We start from the raw sequence: 22,685 nt of genomic DNA, 5'->3' as shown, positions 1-22,685 counted from the left end.
TTACCCCAGATATTTCATTCATAATATTCAGAGTTAATGGTGCTATTAATAAATACCACTTTCATATTATTACTCTGGAGTTCTGTAGTGTTCCTAAAGTCGGTTAGGAAGTCTTTTCAGTCGTAATAATTACTTCAAGGGCTCAATTTAAGTATGAATCAAAACAAAAAGACATTCACAAGGGCATGTGTTCATGTCTTAGGTAAGGTAGCATTTGTAGGCATGTGACTGGTTGGCTACACTTCACCTGTTGGATCTCCTCCATTGGACTCCAGCAAGTCACAGCAACGGTAGGACCAAAAGAAGAATGTTCAACTTTTGATGCATAAACTTGTAAAGCTGTCCTATGGTACACCAGCTAGCCAGTGCATGTCTACAGGCTACAGTGTGTGCTACTAAGCTACCCTTAAGCACATACGCTTTTCTCACCTTTGTATCACTCCTCAAATGTGATATGATACCACTTTTAAATTAGGTAACCGTTACTACATTAGTGACAGGTCCCATGACGTTTCGTCTTTGCGGTTCCTTTAATGGCTGCGGGTTCCGATCACTTTTCCACTTACCAGTTTGCTTAACCGGAACTTTGCAAACCAAATACAGAGCACGAGGGGCGGTGCCGGATCAATGCCTTATTTGGATCTTCCACTACTGCGGCTGCTTGTCGCCCTGCAAGCCAAGCCTCTGGGTTTACTGAGCGCTTGCAATATTTCAAGCGATTAACTCTGACAATTACTGTCTTTATAAGCTTATTCAATGGCTCTTGCCTGAGTTGAAAAGTAAGAGGTAGAGGGCCTACGGTTTTACGATAAGACTGCCGACTTCTATATCACCAATGTAAGCCACAACCTAACCAAGGTCACAATTAATATATGTGACGAATAACCAACGTGGTCAGGGATATTAACCAACAATCAACTGTTAACATTGTCGGGCAAAACCATTTGTGAAAATAAACAAATTGTGGTCTTTGTATAGGCACATTGAGCATATTTAATATCAAAGCATTCTTGAGTCTATACAATTCTGTAGTAGGTTGAATTACAGAGTTTTTAGTTAGCCAACATTTTAATCGCATTTTGTAAATTTACGCACACAATGGACTTGGTATGTGCGCCCGTAAACGGACGCTTGCTCCGGATAGAGTACTCATGTTTCCACTTCTGTCAATGAAGACTTGTCATGGTGTGGAGGTTATAATGCTCTAAATTCAAAGAATTATTACGCACATCTTCCACAGTCACTAACCCAAGATAAGAAGTTGAAACGAGTAAAATAAAAGTTTTCGTGTCGACGGCATTACAATGATCTGTAAGAAGGCACATACAATCTTTCTTCTTTAATTGATTCAGCCAGCTTACGACACCGGTACAATATAGTATACAGCTCCTTTCGCCCTATAGCAGGCTTCGTTCGATTGCATCGGTCGCTACAGCCTCTAATGTTCCACTATGAAGTTCCATTGCTGACGTGTTGTGGACGGTCTGGCTTTGTGTATCCATAAATGGTCATCTACGTCACATCAATGTTCCATCCCCCTATTTAATACCAGAAAGCGCTTGGAGTTCCCTATCCGAGCAATACAGTGAGAAGCGCTACTCTTGTGCAACCAACACCATCGTTCCATTGATTCACAGACTTCAAATTCCCCACAAGCAAACAACAGTTATCACTGTGATTAGATTTATAACAAAGCCTGTGATCACAGGCTTGTCTCAACGGAGAGATACCAGCGCTCTCTCTTACTGGAACTTGGATACAACATCATAGGATATTTTTCTCCGCTAACCTTAGATCGTCGTGCCGTGTTTTCAGTTTGAGAGTACTGGCGTATCTATTTGGATACGTGCACGTTGCCATTTATGTCAGACTGAGTAACTGCTATGACAGGGAAACTAGCGGACAAGCTCCCTCTTACCATGAGCAGTTTAATAAACACGATTCCTGACAGTCTGTACTCTGAAGAGGACATTCCGACGTCTATGAACATTTTCACCAATACGGATTCTATTAATCATTACTCACAAATGAATACAGGTAAGAACACACTACTTTTTATGTGTTGTGCTGTATGTTGTGCTGACCTACTCCCATCTATGCTCAGTTAAAACTGAGCGCGTCTCAGTTAGAAAACGCGCAGGCAAGGCAACAGTTGTCAGGCTTGGAGAGCGCGTCGCGTCGCTTCACGGGCACCTGTTTGCACTGTATATGCAGTGGCACACAAAAGATCCATAGACTGTAAATAGCCCATAGGCCAACTGTTTGGAGAAAAACAGCATTATCGAAAGCATATCGATTAGTTGTCAATGGACTATACCGAGTGTTTCTCCACAAAGCCAATGCCCCGTTTTTATGTCTGTCCTAGCTGAGCAAATGTGTCAAGATAAGATATGCGTTCAGTTAGATACAACTTCATAAACCGCTGTAAAAGACTTACTTAAATTGTTGTGCAGTAGTCATAATTAAGTTAAGTTAATAAAGTCGGGTTAAAATATTGCTAGGCAAGCCTAGTTAAAGGAGACGGTTGCCATTAAACCCTCCAAATAATCTGTTCATAATGATGTAGACAATATGATAATCAGCGATCATTCAGAAAAATGTCCCAAGTGTATGTCATAGACTACTGTTAATCTATAAAATCAGATTTTTTACGCTTGGTTTGTTGAAAACTAAACTGAAAGAATCACTGCGTCAATATCTTCTTCATTAAGATACACGAACCGTCTTTACCGTGACCAAATGGGGTTTAATAACTCAGTGAAAAGATCTGACATTTTTTTGTATTTAATGATAGTTCAAAGATTGTCTTTTGGGATGAGGGGATGATGGAGGGTTTGCCAGACCGCTCTCCTACAGTGGGCGTTCGGCGGCGTTCGGCGGTGCATTTCAAACTTCGGAGTCTTGCTTGGCTCTCACCACGCGTATCCAGTAGGCTATAGGCTGTGCAATTTTCTGGACTAGTCAGGCCGCCTGCAACAGCCCTGATAACAACATATTTTATTTATTTCGAAGCTTTATCCTGTTTAGTTGATCGTGCAACAATTTACAGAACAGGATTAATGCAAAGCTTTTTATATAAAACTATCCATTGAACATTTTGCTTTGATGGCATACGTTTACGCTTCTATGTAAACTGAGTCCTTGAACTTGACACATGACAATACTTAGGCCAAAGTGCCAAGGCCATGGTGGGCGTATAAATCTTACATGTATAGGCCGAATGCAGAAGACATGTCACACAAGGCCCCATTCAATCCATGACCACATCGAACTAATCACCTGTTGGATCTATTAATAAGTAAATAAAATGTTCACTCAGTTATATTTTAATAGTATTTAAAGAATGAACAAACAATTGGATTGATGAAACGTTTAAAAAAAAAAACATTCTAATTAATATCAAAATAGCTGATGACATACCTATTAGGCTGCTGGAAGAAAATGATGTCTTGACTATTCTTATTTCACAAATTAAATTATTCTCCCAACACATCTAATACTGAACAATTTAATACGAAAAAGTGTAATCAGAGATGTAAAAATGTGTTGGCTGCGATCAATAGGTTGCCTTTAACGAATTCGAAATATGCCCTCCGTAAATGTCCATGCCTATATGTAAATTTCTCCTCCGTTAGTTATTCAAAAATATTAGAAAAACATGGTTTAACTCCAGCATCAATATACCTGTATACTTAAATATAATCTCTTCCTCCACGGTTCAACGCTGTTTGACGATGCGTTAACATGACCTGTGGTCACCTTCCACCGTTCACAGAGGCAGTTTGCTATAAGAATAGAAAATCTTATATTTAAGAATTTGATAAAAATATATGAAACACCAAAACAAAAGCAAATATCTTATATCATGTAATTTTTCCAGTTGAACCTATTGACTGCAAAGTCTCCTCAGATACTTTTTCAAATGTATCCAGTGACACTTGGATTTATCACAATTGATAACTATTAGTCTGGAATTACCTGCATCCCATGTTAAATGTGTGCTACATTATAAGTAGTTGTGATAACAAATCTCACTGACAAAACAGATACAAATAGATATAGCTTGAGCCCCCATCTTACATTTGAGTACACTAAGGCAGTCCTATTCTGAAGTAACACCTCAATCCTTATGGACGTGTTACTGCAAAAACATAATCCGCATTTTAAATATCAGCTTTAAGTATTCCAATGTTCTTTTCTCCATGTCCGCAACAGTTAAAACATATGCCAAAAAAGCCAAGGCTTGGTGTGTACCTCATGTGTTAAATAGTTGTGCACAATATATGTAATTTTGGTTTTGTTTGTATCATCCTAAGTTGCCCTTAGCCAAATTCTGGTAAACAGACAGTGATTATTGTCAGTGAATACATAAGCAGTCCTGTGTATAATTTCTTGCTGTACGAAAGATCGTCCGTTTTATCTCTGTTGATGAATGTTTTCTGTTCAAATCAGATGCACGGATCTGAGTGAAAGGTATGCCCTCCATTTTAGGATACTGTAAGATATGAAAAACACAAATAAAGGAGAGAGAAAGGTAAAAAGATCATAAATAGCCCATAGTGTTTCCACACGTGCAATATTGACCATTCTGTTTGACAGGAGAAGTCTTAGGATTGAGCTCATTTTGTTTGTGGACTGATTTGTATATTTTCTTTTTTTGAACGCTTCTTAGAATGTGTCTTTAAGCGAGTCAGCAGTGGCGTGTGGCTCCCACCCTGCTGTATAGAAATCAGATCTTGCCATTCAGTGTGGCTCTTCTCCTGTGAGACACTGGATCAAAGGGGGTGTTTAGGTCTTGATTTATGAGAGCTTGTGGGATCTGAGAGAGAGAGAGAGAGAACACTCTCAGAGGCACTAGTCAGTCGACAAACTCACAGGTCTGACAGCCCTCACAAATTCTTCATGCACTGAATTGGACTACTTTTATTTTCTGATCACTTGTTGACAGACTCTTTTCAGATATACGCAGGAAATCTTCATTTTCGAAGCACAGAGGACTGTCATTTTTATCAAGCATGTTCATTTCTAATTGTTTGTAGAAGTAGCTTCAAGACCTCTCGACCTTTCTCGACAGGTTTTACTCTTTTAAATCATATTCGTTTTGTAAAAGTTACATTTTACAATCAAGTTATTTTTTCTTGTTGTATTTTATGTTCATGTTTGGAATCTTGATTGACTGTCTGCTTGTTCCCTGTCCTTCAGATAACATCATGGACTTGGGTATGGGAAGTGAAAAGGGCACAGCAGAGATCCAGTATGGTTCCAGTTTCCAGCCCAACCGCGGCGGACAGACGGTGACCTATCTAGGGAAGTTTGCGTTTGACACGCCTCCGTCTGGTGGAATCGGAGGCTCGGGCTGGTGCTCGGACAACAACATCATCAGCTTAGTGAGCGCGGGGATCCTGGGTGTTTCCCCCTCACCCGGCACCATCACCACCCAGACCTCGTCCTCTGGAGCCAGCATGGGCGGCCAGTCGTCAGACATGGAGCAGGTGTACGGCCCACCTCTGCCCGCCTATTCCACCTGCGGCGATCTGTACCAAGACCAGGTGTCCTTCCACCACAGTCCAGCCACCAGCACCACACTCCCCTACCCTGCCAATGACTACCACTCCTCTTCCAAGCCCCCCATGGATGGCAGTCTGTTCTCCATGATTCCTGACTACAACCTCTTCCACCATCAGGGGGAGGTTGGGGTGATGGAGCACAAGCCTTTCCAGTCCATGGACCCTATCCGAGTCAACCCCCCTCCCATCACCCCTCTGGAGACCATTCGAGCCTTCAAAGACAAGCAGCAGATCCACCCAGGGTTCATAGGAGGTCAGCAGCATACTCCTCAGCATCACCCTCCACCTCAGACTCTGACCCTTAAGCCTATCCGGCCGCGGAAGTACCCCAACCGCCCCAGTAAAACCCCGGTGCACGAACGGCCGCACGCCTGCCCGGCCGAGAACTGCGACAGACGGTTCTCCCGTTCGGACGAACTCACGCGTCACCTCCGCATCCACACCGGGCACAAACCCTTCCAGTGTCGGATATGCATGCGCTCCTTCAGCCGGAGCGACCACCTGACCACCCACATCCGCACGCACACGGGCGAGAAGCCCTTCTCCTGTGAGTTCTGTGGACGCAAGTTTGCGAGGAGCGACGAGCGAAAGAGACACGCCAAGGTTCACCTCAAACAGAAGGACAAGAAGCCCACTGACAAGGGCAGTGGGGCGGCAGGCAGCCACACCTCTCCTCCTAACTCCTGTGGCAGTGCGGCGGCCGCCAGCGGCAATATCATGACCGTCACTACCTGTGCGTAGAATGGACTCTCACCAAACTCTAGAAGAAAGAGACTGAGGAGGAAAGGGATCTCATCCAATGGGACGAATAGGTGACTCAGACTATCTCTCTCTCATATTCCTCCTTTTTTCATTTTTCATTTACAGGTAATGTTTCATCCCTCTATTTTGAGATAACCTTTGTTTTAAAAGAAGAGAGAGAAAGGATATATTTTTTCTTCTCTCTCTCATATTTCATATTCAAGCGACAGTTGTGGTTCTGTCTCAATGGAACTAGCAAGCAGAGAGCATCAGGGCACATTTGGTCCAAGAGGACATGGCATGTCTGAGTGTCTGAAGTTGTGTCCTGTTGTATGTTTTAGGTGAAATTCACTAAGAATCCCAGACAGGTAAAGATACCATAATTTATCTAATTGGGTTTCAAGTAGACTGAATACAATGGGGCTTAACAGAGTTTGAGATATATCTAGGATGTATGCATTGATTTCATTGCGTTGTTTTAAAGTGCAATCAATTGTATTTGTGTACTGTTATTGATACCTTTTGAGCTGCACTTGCAAATGCCTGTCTTTTTGTTGAAAAGTATTTTTTATATTTTATTGTTATTGTTTTCCACAAAAGAATGTGCCAAATGTGTTGTGATAATACTACAGACATTGTTCTCTTCATTGTGCCTGGGATTAACCAAACATAGGAAAGACTTTAAATAAGTTTCAGGCATCGATAGACTGGGAGGCTTAAACATTCACGTGATTTCCTACTATGCTTTTGCAATTGTGAGCTTCTATTTAAAAGAACTACATTAAGTGGGTCAAAGGTCTATTTGCAAATGGACACACATTACAAACCCAATCCTGGCACCTTACCCATACATGTATAAGCTTCTGGCATTAGTGTTGAGATCACAGGGTCTTTGCCACAGACTGTACCCCCGTTGTCTCTGTACATCTGACCATGTAGCTCATGAATCATACCTGGCTGGAATGTTTGGACTGCAGGTTAAATGATGGGAGATAATTACAACATTACATTTTGAAAGTAATAACTTGGTCTGGAAAACGTTTTTATTTTAATTTGTTATTATTGCATACCCTTATACATGCCATTGTCAGTTTTTTGTATTTTTCTACCTTTCCAAAATTCTTTGTAGTTATGTATGCAGATGCAGGAAGCTGTGTGGACAAACAATATGACAATTAAAGTGAGGGCCAAAACAATTGAAACATAAAAAATGTGCCTCTGTGCTACAATGAATTATCAGTGCTTGGCTAGGACCAGCCAGATGTTAGTTTTTAGACTCATTACGGTAAAATGCAAATGTTTAACATATTATTGTTACAGTCAGCAGTGAGCGGCATCTGTACCTAAAATATATAGTCATGTTTACATCTTTTACTATACTGAGATATTCTCAATTGAGAACTAAGGGAATTATTATTTTTGTACAGTAGTATATTGTATACAGGTAGCTATGACTTACACTTTTTTACTCTGAATGTCAATGGCACCATACTCAGTATTAATTTGTGCATGTGTGTGTACACAGTATGTAAATACAAATGTATACATACACTAAATTTCAATCGACTGAATGCTTGTGCGAAAAGTTTCTTCGTACTTTTTGTGATGTAGGCCTGGTTATGAGGCAGAATATTAGGAGATCATAATTCATAGCCAAAGTCGATAGAACACTAAGACTGTGCCAAATATGTTTTTTCTTCAATTAAACTATAACTTATTTAAATTGTCAGTGGTAAGAGTACAAAAACATATATTTGGGGTTTAAACAAAATTGGGTGCATCTTCACAGATACTAAAGTTAAATGAACACACAAATCTTTCTCTGACTGTAAAGCCATCACAAGTTTATAACATCGTCATTTATTCGGGAAGAAATCCATATCTAAATGTTTCGTGAGTATAGAAAATATGGCACTTATTTGGCAATTAATTAAAATAGTCCAAAAATAAGCCTTGGTCGTGCAAAAATATATGTTAAATATTATTTATGGCACATCTTTCAAAACACTGTAGGGTAACTGTGAATGTATTCTAAGTCCAGGTGTTTCCAAAACATGTTCTAGCCTATTATTAATAAATGATTATGAATGGCAGTCCATTCAAGGGATGGGAATCAAAAACCTTATCCATTTATACACTCATATATAAAGTCCCTTTTGTTCTCAGTGCTCTGGTCAGCTGTAGTCGGGAAATGTCTGTAGAATGTGTCCTGAAGAGTAGGTATTTTCCTCATCTTGTTAAAGGCTTCCATCCCCCATCAAGCTCTATGCATTGTTGTGCACAGATCAATGTGGCTTCTGTTTGATGGTACTATTGGAGAAAATCGTTCATGTTGTGTTTCTAACAGAAAGCATTACCTTGAGGATGAACTGCAAACCCAGACAAAAAGTATTTGTTAGAGGACTCTCCCTCAGAGAAACAGTGCTTCCACATTTGTTTTGTCTTTTGCAAACCAGCTTTCTGGAAAGTGGCCAGTTTGCCCCAATTAATTTGGTCTGAGATTTTTTTCCACTTCAGCATGGTCAGATGAGCAGGTTGCGGTCTGGCGCAGTTCAAGCATACAGTATCAATTTTATGTTTACAAATTTATTTTGGAATTTGAAGCACATGAAGCCACTAAAACTACAGTGGTGGTAAATAAAATGTACATTCAGCAGCTAGCTGACACAAGGTCATTGCTCTATGTGATCCATGCAGCTGTAACAAAGATTTCAAGAAAACTATTTTTTTGTTGTTGCAGAAAACCTTACATCTAATTAGGAAGGTGTATGTGGGAGAGTCAGGTGGCTGAGCGGTTAGGGAAGCGGGCTTGTAATCAGAAGGTTGCCAGTTCGATTCCCGGCCGTGCCAGATGACGTTGTGTCCTTGGGCAAGGCACTTCACCCTACTTGTCTCGGGGGAATGTCCCTGTACTTAATGTAAGTCGCTCTGGATAAGAGCGTCTGCTAAATGACTAAAAAAAAAAAGACTAAATGTATGTTGAAGACGAGAAAATGACAAACACCCATTTGTCATTGAAAGCAGGGTTATAATAACAGCAATGCAATCTCAATCACCATCTGATACATCCTTGACCTGCTTTTCCCCAGATTGAGTCTCTCAGAAGTCATCATCTCCATATGAGCCAGTTTATTCTGTTTATTTGGACATTCTAATGATTGTGGGATTTTTTTTCTTCAGTTTCTCCTGTGTAACTGAGGAGAATTAGAGAGCTTGCCTCACATCTTTGTCTCATGCTGTCAGTTCTCTGCTCCATTCTGGATGCGAGCCAACCTTAGCAGTCATTTCTGTGCCAAATTAGGTTGCAAGGCCGGGTGATTAGGAACAATATAGGATGAGAGCTTCACTGAAGAAACAAAAAACGTAAATGTGACCTCAGTCAGTTTACAGATCAAGGCAGGCCTTTCGCTAATGTCTGTTTTTACTCGTTTAATTTACTCCCAGCAAAGCCGTCTTTGTTTGAGGTCATTTCCAATGGCAAGTAAATACATAAAATAATCTTTGTGGCTAGAGTGCTCAATACTGTAAAAAGTGTAGACTGTGACAGGCTTATCTTGGGTACTAAAAGGTGCTGCAGCTGTTATGAGAAGCTGGTATCAGAAATTATCAACATGGCGAATAGGCTACAAAATACATAATTTGTTCTGTTCACTGTTATCTCTTGTATTTCCTTTTCATTATAACCTCATGACTGCATGTGCACGGAATGTGTTGCAAACATTTTTATCCACTATAAGATTCTAAAGGTGGAGCTCAATAATTTTGTAATGCATGGAAATAATTATAACAATGGGAACATTAAACATGAATAATATCAATGGGACAAACTGTTGAACAACAATTACGGACAAACAATTCGACAAAATCAATGGGATTAGATAACTGTTTTGTTTTGACTTAAAAAAACAAGAGGTCTTGTTGAAAATGTTGTGGATGTTTTTACTTGTTTCAATTACCTTATAATAAGGTCCTTATATGAATTCTGAATATTGTAATGAACTGTATTATTACTATCCTCTGTGATGAGGAGATGTGCTCCTCGTTGTTTAATTGGCACTTCGGTTTATTGTGATGCAATTGTTTTGTCCTTTCTATGTAAAGTACTTGAATAAATAAAATAAAACAGAATGGCTGTATTCAGAGTATTTATTATGAATTACAAAGATCGTTTTTATATTGACAAGAATTACACGCTGAGAATCAACCCACATCAAGGTGAATGTACAAAATAACTCAAAATAAACTAAGAATAATTATTGAGGTTTAACAAGTAGGCCTATGAGGTCATGAATGTCTCCCTCAATTTCCAGACTAGTTTCAGAATATAACATGTTTTTTGGAACTAATATGTATCAGCCTTACATTCTGTTTTCGTTTAGAATGTTTAGCTTATTGATCTGAAATAATTATTGCAAGGGATGAAGCACAATTTAGCAGATGGACTCAACACTGTGCGCCCGTCGCTCCGCCAATATGCTTTCCGTAGTTTAAAACCAGAAAGGAACTTCCTGTTTAGCTGTCAAGCTAGCTACATACTCGAGAGTGAGTTTTCTGTAAAAAGGGATGAGGTATCCTGAAGAAATAACAACTGCTCAATGAAACTGGATTAGAAATTCAGACAAAATGAGTTGGTACGTATTTTATTTCCAAAAATTATATCTAAACTCGCTTTTAAGCTAACCTGAGGTGGAAACACAAGTCTCTTACAAGCTAGCTATCGGGCAACATTTTGCTAACTTAAACTATCGATCTGTCGTTAGCACACTAGCAGCTGAGCTGGCTCGGTAACCTAGCCGGTAGAACTTACTAATGTTTGTTGTTGTTTACTTAACCATGCTGATACTGAAGCTTCCGAAAGGCTTTGACCATATTTGAATGTTGATCAAATAGCTAGCTATAGATATAGGCTATACAGTACATCGACATATTTGACAATGAATATAAGTCGAATTAGTTCGCTAGACTTTGTATTTATCCTGTCTCGCAAAAGAGCATGTTAGGTTACTAATTGCTTTCTAATGTAACAAAGCGAGTTTGTCAATAGTCCGCAGTTGTGGTCGGCAGGTTGTCCTAACATCAGTCTAGTCAGCAACATGTTCAGAAAACATATTATTGTTATTGGTAGAGTAGTTACAGTACTAGGCTGCATTCAGTAGCTAATTACACCCGCCCACTCGCACTTGACCAAACTAGACCATAATCAGTTGCTTGATACAATATTCGTACCACAACATAAAAGCACAAAGATTATTTTGAAAAGATTAAATCTGAAGCCTGCTACTTTTTTAATCAGAGATGATTGCACATTTATGGTGCAGTAATTTGGATGTCATGAACTGAGCATGATGACCACATCATGGCAGGGACTGCGCTGAAGTGCCTCTTGTCTCATTCACAACCTCCTCGATGTCTGTAGAGAATGAGAGTCAGTGACTCGGAGCCCAAGTGCCTGTGATAATTGAAGCAAGACAGCATCACTCTGCCCAGTCGGTGGATCAATAGCTGGCAGGCGACATTTCCCCCAGCACGCACTGCAAAGCGCAAGGTCAAGATTGGGCTGCAGAGCCTGTGAAAGGGTCCTTTATGGATTCTGCTGACTGGCACATACCAGTTAGGTCCTCACATTCGCCTCCATGACGTGAGAGATCTGACTTTGGGTCAGCATGGTAACAATCACAACCCCTAATGGACTCAACCAGTCCTCTGTGCTGTGTAGTACTGCAGAGTCCGACTGCTACGCTGTCCCCCCCCACGGATGATGTGCACTTTTGTATTACCAACGAAGAAGTCACTGCTGCTTCCTGTTTGAGCATAATTTATGCTGGTGAGTTATCATGTTCCTTTGTCCTGGGTACGCCAAGACTAGAGCGGTGACGTTTGCCAGGGTAAAGAAGTTCTCTGTGAGAGCCTTTCTCTGCAGCAGCCAAGTTGCTTTGCTGCTCATTATGGATTCATGTGCCTCCATCCTTGGAGCTTATCCAAAATCACTTGTTCCTGTCAAAGGGGGTTTTGTGTTGTTATTGCAGGCTAACGGAACAGTCATGTGTGGAGGTTAGACGCCCGCTGTGCGTTGTACTGTGCTCATGTGTTGTGTTGGATGAACATGGCAGTAGTGTTCACATGTACTACAGGCGTGCTTGTGTTCCCACTTAGAGCAGCCCTGCGTTAAGGTCGCGTTGCATATTTTTCTGTGAGCCTGTACGTCAGTCTGTTGCATGTTAAAAACACCATCTCCCGCACTTATGGTTTTGTTGAATCTACTTAGTTCAGCGAATCAGTCACACTGCAACTACTGTATTGTGCTGCAGGTTGTCAGTGATCCCACTGTTGTTTGATTGGTTGTCTTACTGAGAGTAAGTTGTCCTCCGGTCACAGTGTTTCCCCTACGTTTACATCTTTGGGGGGGCGGTGGCGGGCGGGGGGGGGGGGGAGACAAGGTCGTCCGTGTAGAGACATCATCGCCCGACCATGTAGAGACAGAAATTACATGCCGTCGTGTAAATAAGATAAATAACATAAGGACATATAGTTTGTTAAATAAAAGAGCAAGGTATAGACCTGTTTTATAGGAAAGGTAACCTTAAATGACTTATTTTGTGAGCTGGCGCTATAAAAAAAAAAAAGTTTTTATTTTATTTATAAAATTAACTTGACCTTCCAGGGGGGCGGGGGGTGCCGTTAGGGAGGCGGGGCGCCCCCCTAATATAATGTTAGGGGAAACACTGGGTCATGATGTAGGGGTTGACAAATAAATGAACATTTTGAAATGTATGCTGCAGAACATCGAAATCGATTTCTGCCGACCCCCACCCCCCACCCACAGTTGTTTTCAGCACTCTGGATCGCCCAAAGTAGTGTCCACATGGCCTGGGTCCCGTGTAGTGTCCACAAGGCCTGGGTCCCGTGTAGTGTCCGCATGGCCCGGGTCCCGTGTAGTGTCCACATGGCCTGGGTCCCGTGTAGTGTCCACATGGCCTGGGTCCCGTGTAGTGTCCACATGGCCTGGGTCCCGTGTAGTGTCCACAAGGCCCGGGTCCCGTGTAGTGTCCACATGGCCTGGGTCCCGTGTAGTGTCCACATGGCCCGGGTCCCGTGTAGTGTCCACATGGCCTGGGTCCCGTGTAGTGTCCGCATGGCCTGGGTCCCGTGTAGTGTCCACATGGCCTGTGTCCCGTGTAGTGTCCACATGGCCTGGGTCCCGTGTAGTGTCCACATGGCCTGGGTCCCGTGTAGTGTCCACATGGCCTGGGTCCCGTGTAGTGTCCACATGGCCCGGGTCCCGTGTAGTGTCCACATGGCCTGTGTCCCGTGTAGTGTCCACATGGCCTGGGTCCCGTGTAGTGTCCGCATGGCCCGGGTCCCGTGTAGTGTCCACATGGCCTGGGTCCCGTGTAGTGTCCGCATGGCCCGGGTCCCGTGTCCAGTGTCCCGTGTCCAGTTATCAACGCCGATTCAGCTGTCATCTTGAGAGGTTGCGTCATAATGACCCGGTGCTGAGTCAGACAGTTTGTAGAAGTCTCCAAGTCTGCCTTGTATAAGATTAAACAAACAAAACAGCCTTGCCCTCTTTTCCCCTCAAAGCCTTTTATCTACTTCCTCAATAGTTTGTATACATATATTATTTTGTGCGGTCTGGCTTACCGTTGCAGTTGTAGGCAGATGAGTCACGCAAAGGAACTTGAGGAATTCCAGTGGGTGACGAGATTGTAGTTTTCCATGATGGTGTGTTGGCTCACCAGCAAGTATGACATAGGTGAAAGTGATCTACTTCTCGTGAAGCCGTTAATATTTGATTCTAGGCCTATGTCTAATAACTAGGGATGGTTCTTACATTAGTCTCTAGTCCCAGTACTAGACTGCCTTGTACCTTGTAGTTGTAGGCTTTTACTAATAAATAGGCCAAGTAACAATGTATTCATTTAGCAGATGTATTGAAACCTGCAACCTCTTGCAGTCAAAGGCTCTACCACTGAGACTATACCCACCCACATATCTTCAAAAAAATAAAAAGACATGCTACTCACAGTGAAGAAAAAGTAACTCAAAGGGATGTATTGTGATCAGTCTAGCTTCAACAGGGTGAGCCTAGACTAACAGGGGAAAGCAGTTTTTCATAAAGACCGTTTCATTTTCTCAGTGACAATGCTAGATCTTTTAATTGAGCTGTCATCTGAGGAAACTACTGCTCACACACACACACACACACACACACACACACACACACACACACGCGCCATGAAGTCTACGCACCCACACGCCTCACACGCCTGCATATGTCGTGTGTGTGTGTGTGTGTCTCTCGGTTACACAACGAGGCCCTACCTTACACGCTCTCCTTTCCATCTTATTAGTCCACACACCTTTCTTTTGACACAGCTGCTGCCTGCGCCTGGCTGTCAGGCGAAGCCGTCCATCACCAGCCTCGCGTGTCATTAGTGTCGTGTCAGCTCCCCCAGCGTGCAGGGGCAACAGAGACGGGGTTTTCGTTCTCAGCGGGTTTCCCAACATCTCTAACTAACTACATAACTACACGGGCAAAAGCAAATGAAGCTGTTCTGTTCAGGACCATTAAAATCATGGGTCGGGCCTACAGGCAACAGGCTGAGCCTTTTTCGACGAATGCACATGTCTTCCAAAGATATTTATCATCACTGGGCCCATTTCTTATATAAGAGTATATGAGAATGACATATTTTGATGATAATAATAAGATGATATGTCTTGTAAAAATGCTAATTTGTTTTGCATACAAGCAATTCATCCATTGGTACTCGTGTGATGTGTTTTATAACATGCGATGTGGGCTAGGTATCGTCTTAAAATCCTTCGTTTGGAGTCATCTCTTCCCTGAGGCTGTAATGGACCGTGTTATGGCAGGGTGGGGCCCTGTGTGAGGGCAGGGTGGGGCCCTGTGTGAGGGCAGGGTGGGGCCCTGTGTGAGGGCAGGGATGGGCCCTGTGTGAGGGCAGGGTGGAGCCCTGTGTGAGGGCAGGGATGGGCCCTGTGTGAGGGCAGGGTGGGGCCCTGTGTGAGGGCAGGGTGGGGCCCTGTGTGAGGGCAGGGTGGGGCCCTGTGTGAGGGCAGGGATGGGCCCTGTGTGAGGGCAGGGTGGGGCCCTGTGTGAGGGCAGGGTGGGGCCCTGTGTGAGGGCAGGGATGGGCCCTGTGTGAGGGCAGGGATGGGCCCTGTGTGAGGGCAGGGTGGGGCCCTGTGTGAGGGCAAGGTGGGGCCCTGTGTGAGGGCAGGGTGGGGCCCTGTGTGAGGGCAAGGTGGGGCCCTGTGTGAGGGCAGGGTGGGGCCCTGTGTGAGGGCAGGGTGGGGCCCTGTGTGAGGGCAGGGATGGGCCCTGTGTGAGGGCAGGGTGGGGCCCTGTGTGAGGGCAGGGTGGGGCCCTGTGTGAGGGCAGGGATGGGCCCTGTGTGAGGGCAGGGATGGGCCCTGTGTGAGGGCAGGGTGGGGCCCTGTGGGAGGGCAAGGTGGGGCCCTGTGTGAGGGCAGGGTGGGGCCCTGTGTGAGGGCAAGGTGGGGCCCTGTGTGAGGGCAGGGTGGGGCCCTGTGTGAGGGCAAGGTGGGGCCCTGTGTGAGGGCAGGGTGAGGCCCTGTGTGAGGGCAGGGTGGGGCCCTGTGTGAGGGCAAGGTGGGGCCCTGTGTGAGGGCAGGGATGGGTCTTGTGTGCTGGGGTGCTCCAGTCCCCAGCGCAGTAGTCAGCCAGGCCAGACCAGGCACAGCTTGTGGGCATGCGGCTGATAGGTGGCCAGGGGGGGGGAGGGGGGGGACTTGCAGCAAAGCCACACAGAGCAGAGGGGGGACAGCCACTTCTAATTAGTGACATCCGCCCCAAATGGAAGGCAGATGTGGCGTGTGATGACAGGAAGTCAACGCGCGCGGGGCTGTGGACGCCTCGCTGCGGAGGGGAAGGGGTTAACAGCGCTGGGGGTTGACGGGCGTGCGGGGCAGAGAAGAGGACCGTTCTCTCTCTCTCACACATCCCTTTAACACTCCAGGTTCCCCTCAACACGGCTCCTCTGAAATAAGCTCCCCTTCAGGTCAACGTATCCGCCTGCAAAGATTTGACTTTGTTTTTTTTTGGTCTTTTTCTTTCTTCAACGAGGCCACAGGGTTTCTCCATCGTGTCCGTGATGTTCATGATCCCGCCCCCCCCCTCCCCCCCCCCCCCCTTCACACTCCTATGTCTGTGTGTTTCAGGATGCCTTTCAAGATCGGACAGCCGAAGAAGCAGATCGTCTCCAAAACGGTGAGCCCCGTTCTCCCTCCGACCCTTTAACCCCCAGTAGGAAGCGGAGCCCTCTTGGGACTGAGCTGGCTGGTAGACAGGGGCCACCGAGATGGAGGGGGGAGGGGGGGGGGTCGTCGGCTGGAGGGTAGGGTGGTGGCCTGGGGGGTGGCCAATTTGTCTGTGCCACACGAGGGGGCAGAGAGGGCAACATTAAAGTGCCGTTGAGTGGGTGTCGGGCTCGCTGGGCTGGAACCACTTCCCCAGTAATATGTGTCTGTGGCCCAGCCGACGCTGTCAGCGCGGGCTCACAGCTTCCTGTGGCGTCCCCCGACCAGCGGACGGGCCCTGCGTCCGTGTTTATGTTGCTACCCTGATGACCGTGGAAAACGCTAAACACAGGACCTACCTACTGCAACCGCAGTTTGCCAGTACAATCAGTGCCGTCTGGCAAGGAGGGGGAGGGTGGGGGGGGGGGGAGGGGTGTCTGTCAGCACGGCCTTTCAACATGACTGTAAGCTGGTACCAAATACCCTCTCGGTAATGTGGTGGTGTTGTTCTGTTCCAGGTTGAAAGGGACTTCGAACGAGAGTATGACAAGCTCCAAAAGTAAGTTTGAAAGAAGTCTTGCTAAATGTCTTTTTTTTTCTGTGGATCATTAGTGGTAGAAAGTCCCTGCAATTCAAATAAACAGGGACAGTTTAAAAGCAAAACAAAACGGAAAAAAAACCTATTCAAGGCTGTTTTCATCTGGCAGTTCATATGCTAAATTGGACTTATGATTGCCCGTTTTACAATCAAGGCTGTGTACACTGTTCTGTGCTCCCTGACAGAACAGTGTCTGGCACCAGAGTGTTTAGGTGGATTCTCTCAACAGCCTGTAGTCTCCATCCGGCCCGTTCAGGAGCTCAGTGTGGACGTCCTACATTAGAGTTCTTATGAAAGCAAAGCTTTTTCAAAGCCCTTCACCTCACTGCCTCGGCAGACAGGGCCCGACCAGGGGCTCCTCTCCTGCGGGTGTCGAGGGGGGCCTCGCCCCCTCCCCCCCCCCCCCAGGGGGCCCTGCAGACTGAGTGGGAGCCGTCGGCTCCACATGCTCCAGTGAGTAGGAGGGAGCCCTTTTTCACAGAGCCACACACCTTCTGGATGAGGAGCGGTCGTGTACAGGCATCACCCCCCCCCCCCCCCCCCCCCCCATAACGGCTCATTCTGGAATCGGATTAAGGCGTCTGCTAAGTGAATACCTTAGCAGGCGCAAGGAACAGGGGGTTCGTAGAACCGTGGTGTGTGTGTGTGTGTGTGCTATGTTCCTAGAATGAACCCCGGGTTGGGGCCTGCAGCCATGAGAAACACCTCAGCGCTCTCCTGGATAAGGAGACCCCCGAGCCGAGGAGTGGTTAGCTGTGATTCTACCTGAGATAGGATCCGGTCCTTTCTTCACACACACACACACGCACACACGCACGCATGTACGCACACACACAAACACGTGCACGCAGCAGATGGCGAGGAGACGAGGCTGACTGCTGAGGGCAGCCTGCAGAGGCCAGCTAGGAGCAGCTGCTACAGCGGGCCCCCCATTAACACCTAGCCAAGACGGACCTCTGGCTTGGCCTGGCACCCACCCAGACAGGCTCCCCCTCGCACCTCACACTCTCCTGCCTGCCTCGCCTCACACACACAGGGACGGACGGGGATAACTGCATCCCCCACACCACCACAATCAGTCCCTAGGAGCTGATATGATGGCGGTCCCGCGGGAGCTGCTAAACAGCCCCGCGTTTGCCTTAATTGATGTAATGAATAGCGCACGTTTCAGCCCCCATGGTCTGGTAATTGGCATTTTTAACACCCGTAATTTGTATGAACGCAGAGGTATGATTGAAGACGTAAATGCTTTTATGGCTAAATCGAGTTGCCGACAACAAGAACAAAAAAATCTTGTTGTTTTTAATTAGCAAAGAAAAATGAAGCAAAATGGCGTGATAGTGTATTTTATATGAAATCAATGGAATGTGTAATCCCATTGACAGGCGAGTTTCTGTGTAGTCGGGAGTTTATGTGCGGCGCGCGGCTAGGACGGAGATATCTCTGAACGGCCGTCAGGGGAAGCTGGACATATGAAAGGGTTTTGATCAGGCCCAGTTCCCCCCCACTCCCCTGTTTTCTTTCTCACTCTACCACTCCGATTAGTCACGACTGCCAGGACTCAGGTGTGACAGCGTTTCCCTGGAAGAGTGGTCTCAGAATGGGCGTCTGCTCTGGAATCTGCCAACAGAATGTCACAATGTGACGGGTGGATTTGTGTACGACGGTTGTGTGTGCGTGTGTGCTGTGTGATTACTCATCCTTACCTTCATGTTTCCCATCATGTCATTTTCTCTTTCTGACCTCTCAGGTTGGAGGACCAGACAAAGAAGCTTCATAAAGACATGAAGAAGAGCACCGAGGCTGATATAGGTTTGTTCCTCGCTAAAGTCCTTTGAACAAAAACATAAAAAAGATCTTGATTCATCCCAATAATTCCTCGTTCAATCCACACTGCATGTTGCGTAAACAAGCTGATTTTTTAGGAAATCTGTCAAGTTCTATCTGGGTGTTAGGAAGAGCAGCAGACTTTGCCCTGGGTAGAGAGCCTGTCTACAGGAGGTGGAGGAGGGAGGAAAGGAGGAGGAGGTGTGAGGAAAGGGGGCGGTGGAGGAAAGGAGAGGGGCTATGCGGGTGGAGACGGGCGGAGAGGGAGAGGGGGGAGATTGGGGAAGGAGAGGGGGGAGATGAGAGGGGGGAAGGAGAGGGGGGAGATAGGAGGGGGGAAGGAGAGGGGGGAGATGGGAGGGGGGAAGGAGAGGGGGGGAGATGGGAGGGGGGAAGGAGAGGGGGGGAGATTGGAGGGGAGGACAGGGGGGAAGGAGAGGGGGGAAGGAGAGGGGGGAAGGAGAGGGGGGAGATGGGAGGGGAGGACAGGGGAGGACAGGGGGGAAGGAGAGGGGGGAGATGGGAGGGGAGGACAGGGGGGGAAGGAGAGGGGGGAGATGGGAGGGGGGGAAGGAGAGGGGGGAGATGGGAGGGGGGAAGGAGAGGGGGGGAGATGGGAGGGGAGCACAGGGGGGAGATGGGAGGGGAGGACAGGGGGGGAGGACAGGGGGGAAGGAGAGGGGGGAGATGGGAAGGGGGGAGGGGTGTTTGAGGATCATCTTCACTTCCTCTGCTTTGTGCTCTGCAATATGGACTTCTCATCAAAGCATCAGAGCTGTCACTCCCTCATTATAATTAATGGATTCCATCTGTTGCACCGGTCCTCTCTTTACTAAACAGTCGACCTGCACAACATGTTAGAGCAGTACGCAGAACAAGACTACCAATAACACAAGCAATCATTCATCTGGTCTAGCAGGAGGAGATGGTGCTCGCTATTCAACTGTCTGACTGTCGGGATAGCTTTTAAAGCCATTTTCACGTAATTGTTCACGAATGACACTCTGCTCCACTAGTTGTGTCAGGTAATTATGTCTTTAAGACTTGAGAAGAAAGGAGTAAAAATGCCGCACAACCGTATGATTGATTGACTGACTTGTCAAACTGTGTTTTCTCTAGGTTTTCTCACATCTCCTTTTGACTTTCGACAACAACCCTTCTCTGCCCATTCTTAATTTACTCCTTTCCCAGGCCATATTTACCATGATATTAATAACGTCCTTGTGTGTGTGTGCGTGTGTTTCAGCCATGTCAAAGGCAGCAGTGAAGATCTCAGGGGACCTGTTGGGTAACCCTCTGTGTGAACAGGACCAGGCCTTCCTGGACTCCATGACGGCTCTGGACACGGCCATGCGCAGGATGGACTCCTTCAACCTGGAGAAGGTCAGCCTTCTCTCCTGGTTCCTGACTCTCTCTCTCTGTCTCACTCTCTCTCACTCTCTGTCCTTTTATCTCTATCCCTCCCTCTCTTTCTCTCTCATTTTCTCTCTCCTTTATCTATTCCTCTCCCTCTCCTTTTATGTATTTATTTCTCCCTCTCTGTCTCTCTCTCTCTGTCCTTTTATCTCTATCACTCTCTCTTTCTCTCTAATTTTCTCTCCTTTATCTCTTCCTCTCTTTCTCTCCCTCTCCTTTTATTTCTTTCTCTCTCTATCCCCTCTCTCTCCCTCTCTTCCTCTCTCTCCTTTCCTCTCTCTCCCTGTGTAGCTCCCACTGTTCTACGCACAAGCCTCACATTCAGCATCCTGCTAGGCATATAGCCTCACATTCAGCATCCTGCTAGGCATATAGCCTCACATTCAGCATCCTGCTAGGCATATAGCCTCACATTCAGCATCCTGCTAGGCATATAGCCTCACATCCAGCATCCTGCTAGGCATATAGCCTCACATTCAGCATCCTGCTAGGCATATAGCCTCACATCCAGCATCCTGCTAGGCATATAGCCTCACATTCAGCATCCTGCTAGGCATATAGCCTCACATTCAGCATCCTGCTAGGCATATAGCCTCACATTCAGCATCCTGCTAGGCATATAGCCTCACACTTCAAACACACCGGGCCCCGAAAAACCCCCAAAAGGCGCCGTTGTTTTGCGAAAGTGTCGTTTTCATCTTTGCCAGTATTGCGTAACCTGTGAACTATAAAGAAAGCGTCTCCGTGAGTCCCTGTCTTCTTCTGAGAGCACCTTCACCATGCTGGTCTATTAGCTGCTCATCACAGCGGTGTGTGTGTGTGTGTGTGTGTGTGTGTGTGTGTGTGTGTGTGTGTGTGTGTGTGTGTGTGTGTGTGTGTGTGTGTAGGGGGGGGGGGCGTCTGTGAGTCACTAGCATCTAAAATAACTTGAACAATCGAAGAGCCTCGCTCAAGAATGTCATCGCTCGTTTTAATGGCTCCAGTTCTCCCCTGATCATCCCCTGTTCTTCTCCGTAAAGGAATCCTTCTCCCTCTTTTATTGTTTGCCGTCTACGCTTCAGTGTTTGATTCAAATCATGGCTGCAGGTTATCGCGAGCTAAACAAACCCGCGCGGGGAGAGACGAGTCCCGCGAGGACGGAAAGATCTCCGTGGGGACGCGGCTCGTCTGCGAGGAGGGGCCCAGAATACGCAGAGGCCCCGCGCCTGAGCCTCGGAGAAGACACCCTCCTGCTCTGAAAGCAGTTCTGGAGACCTCAAGGCGCTCGATCCAGCGACGCATTCTTTCAGACAGGCAGGACGTGTGGTCATCATGTTTTACGGCCGCCGTTTGGAGTGACTGGGCTCAGCGCAGTCTGGTCTCAGCGCAGTCTGGGCTCAGCGCAGTCTGGGCCCAGCGCGGTCGAGACTGTTTTTTGTGGGTTTTTCAGCCTGTGGCCCTCCAGCAGGTCTGCTCCAGAGAGTCTGGCTTGGTCTGCAGCCAGGCCGTAACTCTGCTGCTATGTCGACTATCATTCAGAAGGAGCCCAGAAACATCCCTCTCCTCCAGTTTTGAACCATTTTCACTCCTTTTTCCCCCCAGCCCTCAAAGCATTGAGTCCTGGCAAAAGTGCATCCGGTTGCCTATATGTGATCTATTTTCATCCTATTCCCCCCTCCCCCCCCCCAACCCCCCCATCTGTATTTCTGTTCCGTTTCTGTTCTGTTTTGAGCCGGTAGTTTATCGGTAGTTAAACCGAGGGCTGTGATTAACATCTCTGTTCTCCAGTGAGCCGTGAGCCCTCTGGCTACGCTCGTCACCCCTGTGACCTTTAACCTCGGAGAAACCTGGGAGGTCGTCTTGGCACCAGAGGCCGATCCTCATCGCCACGCACCCGACTTGAGATTCAGCATCCATCTGTGCTACTGCGTGCTATCTGGTCAGGTAGCTGCAGCTAGATGTCGATCTGTTATTGCGCTTATTTGTATTTATTTCTTCTCTTGCCGGGTGTTTTTTTTTACCGGTCAGGAACCAAAGGGTCAGGTTCAGCGGTGCGGGTGTGTGTGTGGGAGGGGGGGGGGGGGAGTCTGGAGGTAGAATCTCAGCTCTGCTCTCCTGCCGGGGGGGGGGGGGATGACACACACGGTCAAGCCACCTTGGAGCCCAGAACACGCTCTCTCTTTCCTGGAAGCCAGCAGTCATCACCAGTGTTTCCCCCTACCATTATATATTAGGGGGGGTGCCCTGCCCCCCCAACGGCCCCCCCTGGAAGG

The 22,685-nt window shown here is 46.5% G+C and overlaps 2 protein-coding genes across 2 annotated transcripts in view; both read left to right on the top strand.

Annotated features, from left to right (window-relative positions):
- The first annotated feature begins 1,585 nt into the window (after positions 1-1,585).
- On the top strand, positions 1,586-9,080 carry egr3 (early growth response 3). The gene is made up of 2 exons (XM_067228312.1): positions 1,586-2,037; positions 5,203-9,080. The coding sequence occupies exons 1-2, from the start codon at positions 1,884-1,886 to the stop codon at positions 6,306-6,308; spliced, it is 1,260 nt and encodes a 419-aa protein (XP_067084413.1). The 5' UTR covers positions 1,586-1,883; the 3' UTR covers positions 6,309-9,080.
- Positions 9,081-10,807: 1,727 nt separating this feature from the next.
- Positions 10,808-22,685, top strand: part of bin3 (bridging integrator 3) — a gene marked incomplete in the record, with an annotated part of 17,842 nt that continues 5,964 nt past the window's right edge. The window contains 5 exon segments of the mRNA XM_067228495.1: positions 10,808-10,939; positions 16,515-16,563; positions 17,111-17,151; positions 18,941-19,002; positions 20,264-20,400. Coding sequence (XP_067084596.1) covers positions 10,932-10,939; positions 16,515-16,563; positions 17,111-17,151; positions 18,941-19,002; positions 20,264-20,400 — 297 coding nt within the window.

This window comes from Osmerus mordax, chromosome 24, assembly GCF_038355195.1.
Source record: "Osmerus mordax isolate fOsmMor3 chromosome 24, fOsmMor3.pri, whole genome shotgun sequence".
Classification (NCBI taxonomy): domain Eukaryota; kingdom Metazoa; phylum Chordata; class Actinopteri; order Osmeriformes; family Osmeridae; genus Osmerus; species Osmerus mordax.
Note: the sequence above shows the minus strand (reverse complement) of the source record. Positions and strands in the feature narration are given on the sequence as shown.

What these genes read in the sequence shown, in the direction of transcription:
- egr3 (XM_067228312.1), top strand. Translation starts at nt 1,884, where the DNA reads ATGACAGGGAAACTAGCGGACAAGCTCCCTCTTACCATGAGCAGTTTA. An exon ending in TTACTCACAAATGAATACAG is followed by an intron (nt 2,038 to 5,202) that starts GTAAGAACACAC and finishes CCTGTCCTTCAG; the next exon opens with ATAACATCATGGACTTGGGT.